Genomic DNA, 3,194 nt, shown 5'->3' with positions numbered 1-3,194 from the left:
TACGGTGGGCTCCAGCCCGCCCTGGCAGAAGTTGAATCTGCGCAGAGAGTGACAAACTCTTTTCACGGCGCTGCCTTTTGAACTTGGGGTTGTAAGTACCGCAGAAGTGTTCGAAAAGCCATGGTAAATTTATCCACGAGGGTGGCATTTATCATATGACGGGAGCGCGGCAGCTCGGCGCCTGCGAGACTCGGGATAGGCCAGCCCGCAGTACACGCGCGCACTGTTGGCAAGACGTTGCCTACCCATCAGGCGCTATGAGAGCTCTTGCCGAGGCTGAACTCGGCAGGTTCGTAACAGTGAGTGACGGGCGTACTTTCTGTATGGCTCCTTGTAGCGTCTACAATGCTTCTCTCATCAACCCGCCTCCTCTTAAAATGCTTAGCACACTGCATGTCTGTTTAATATTGTTCTTCTCGCTGACCTGTCGTCGATGCCGAGCGTGTAGCCGATCACCTCCCAGAGGTGCACTTACCTGTCGTCGATGCCGAGCGTGTAGCCGATCACCTCCCAGAGGTGCACGAAGCCGTCCAGCTCCTCCACGCTGGCGTTACCGACGCCGTACCGCTCCGGGAACTGGATGATGGGGCCGACAAAGGCCCACTGCGTCACCGACATGTCGTACTGGCTCATCCATACTGCTCCTGGCACACCGGTGTCCTGGATAAACACAAGTTGTTGTTTTTTTCATTTAAAGGCGCTTAAATAAGCACATCGAAGGTGGTAACGCAATATGGCGCGTAGTTTTTGTCAAGCTATGCCGCTATTATCTTAGCTACTCCATATGGGCCCTCCCTTGACCCGACCTGCTCGAAAAAAACATGCCGGCGCCGGCCTAGGCTGGTTCACGAAGCAGTCGCCAGAATATAGCTCTGTTTGTTTGGCAGCATGACCTCATCCGCAAGGGAGTCAAATAATCCCATTACCATATCGTGGCGCGAGTAGCGGCAGGAGTGAGTGAGTGAGTGCTCGGTAAGATAATATGCCACAGTCCACGTGCTGATGTAACCGCATTTAATGCGTTTGGGTGTACAGGTACAGTACTGGTACAGTACAGTACAGTATGTCTGCAATCAACATACATTTGAAAGCCAAATTTATCTGCAAATTTTTTTGCTGACACAAAAAAAAACTTGTATATGTAAATTTTGATCTGGAAATCTCCAAGTCCAATCGACGTCACATCGATAATATCGCTTCAACTGACCGTGTCACGTTCTCCCTCTCGTTTCCATGGTTCTCTCCAATTCTCTACGTCATGTACCCGGGTGTACCGTGAATACGTAGCAGTGTTTGCGGCCTTGCCTACTTTTTCCACCCGTAAGGTAAGGGGCCATGGCCCCTGCGGCCATATCGAGTATGCAATCCCGCAACACTGATGCGTTTTCACGGTTACACTCGGTACGGCCCGCACCCGAAGTCGCTCACCTCGCCGATGTCGTTGTCGGCGTCCTGCTTCGCGGTGCGCCGTGGGCACGCGGTGCTCGCCTGCCGGCCCAGGTCGCGGCGCAGGGCGGCGCTCATGGGGCAGCCCTTGAAGGAGCCGGCGATGCGGGTCTTGTTGCGCACCTCGTCCTGAGGCCGGTCCGCCATGTCCTTGCGCACCAGCGAGTGCAGCGACCGGACGCGCTTGAGCTGCTCGTAGCCCGGGGTGCCCGGCGTGAAGAAGTCACTCGAGTACCACGACCCGACTCCCTTCAACGTGTCCATGTACCTGCGAGTGACATATACTTTTATCAACAACTCTAGTGCCGATAGCGTGAGCCGCGGTTGCGTGAGAAAGCGTTTTCTCCAGATCCTCACGCTGGCGACGGGCAGGGGGCAGGGAGCGGGCGGACGCAGCTGACCTCCGCTTGCATCTCCATGGCTTGCATTGAATGTGTACACTGTGCATCAGAGCGGACGCTGCTGTGTCGTAGGAGACATAGCGTCCTGGGCCGCAGGGGGCATGTCGCCTGACGGGCGTCCGCTCTGACCCACCCAGGACACCGTGCTGAGGCAATGTAGTCCACATCACTTTAGTTTCCATGAATGAATCTCATGATTTCTCTTGGATGATCACTGATCACCTACCTGATGAAGGCCTCGTCCGGTGTGTCCGAGTTGCCGGTGAAGACGAGCACGTCCAACACGGACCGCACCGCAAACAGCAGGTAGAGGCCGTGCACGTGCCCGAATAGCGAGGCGAGCGGGTACCTCTCCAGGAAGGCCCTGCCGGCCGCCATCCGCTTCTTGTCCATCCAGGGTGGCGGGGTGTTCTCCGGGACGCCCGTGTCGCCCCACGCGCGGGGGCCCTCCTCGACGATGCGCTTGAGCACGGGCTCCAGCTGGCCGTCTGTCAGCGCGGCCTCCGGACACCACAGGTCTGCCGCCCGTGACACCCTGTGGGCAGCAGTATGAGGGTGAAGATAATGACGACGGTGAGGGTGACGGTGACGGCGAGGGTGAGAGTGACGGTGACGGCGAGGGTGACCGCGAGGGTGAGAGTGGCGGCGAGGGTGAGGGTCACTGTGCCGGTGACGGTGGCGGTGTCGACGCGGTGCTCACCTGCCGGGAAAAGCCTCAACGGCGACGAGCCCCAGCAGCCCGGTGACGACCAGGAGGCCCCCGCGGGACGAGGACATCTTTTGTTTGTGTTGTTGACCGCTCACAGGTTCGCGACAAACTGAAGAGGCCCACTCTACGGCGCGTGCCGCCGGCCCGGGCCGAACCGCCACTGTCGTCACCGTCCCCACGGCATTTGCTCTAAGCACGGCTCCAGCGCGATCAAGGTTAACTGGGAGGGGTCACAGCGCCGTGGCCAATACACATTTCAGGCCATACCAAAGGTACCACCTTCCTTAGGGGTGTTAATGGGTTTGTGATGTAAAAACCTTTGTAAAAGACACCAAAATGTGCCTGCTTTAATCTGTGTCGGATTTTTAATGCATTCGTCATCACCTTTGAAAAAGGTGCTAATTTATACCTGGTTGTACCCGGATGTTTTCTTTGGGCGAGTTTACCTATCCTTACAGGGGCCGGGCCGTGGAGGGAGTAGACAAACCCGCTCGCACTGACGCATGCAATGGAACACTAGCTCAGTACAACTTTTTAGACAGTCCTCAAGACTGTCTCAAACCAGAGAGTAAAGAGACCCCCCCATGAAAAGTTCAGATGTGTGAATTTCTCATACACAACTACATGTTTTTTTGCCC

The 3,194-nt window shown here is 56.4% G+C and overlaps 1 protein-coding gene across 2 annotated transcripts in view; it reads right to left on the bottom strand.

Moving 5' to 3' along the window:
- LOC113208219 (uncharacterized) overlaps positions 1-2,736 on the bottom strand; it is a 4,406-nt gene extending 1,670 nt beyond the window's left edge. Inside the window, exons 1-4 of one of the 2 annotated variants that reach the window (XM_052265749.1) lie at positions 2,548-2,736; positions 2,074-2,382; positions 1,429-1,714; positions 476-660 (exon numbers count right to left, since the gene is read on the bottom strand). In XM_052265749.1, the coding sequence (XP_052121709.1) occupies positions 476-660; positions 1,429-1,714; positions 2,074-2,382; positions 2,548-2,624 (857 nt within the window). In that variant the 5' untranslated portion in view covers positions 2,625-2,736. The remainder of the gene's footprint in view (positions 1-475; positions 661-1,428; positions 1,715-2,073; positions 2,383-2,547) is intronic. The other variant, XM_026425128.2, reaches the window with a different exon arrangement.
- Between the last annotated feature and the right edge of the window lie 458 nt (positions 2,737-3,194).

Source organism: Frankliniella occidentalis, unplaced genomic scaffold (assembly GCF_000697945.3).
Source record: "Frankliniella occidentalis isolate FOCC.00 unplaced genomic scaffold, Focc_3.1 Scaffold30, whole genome shotgun sequence".
NCBI lineage: Eukaryota > Metazoa > Arthropoda > Insecta > Thysanoptera > Thripidae > Frankliniella > Frankliniella occidentalis.
Note: the sequence above shows the minus strand (reverse complement) of the source record. Positions and strands in the feature narration are given on the sequence as shown.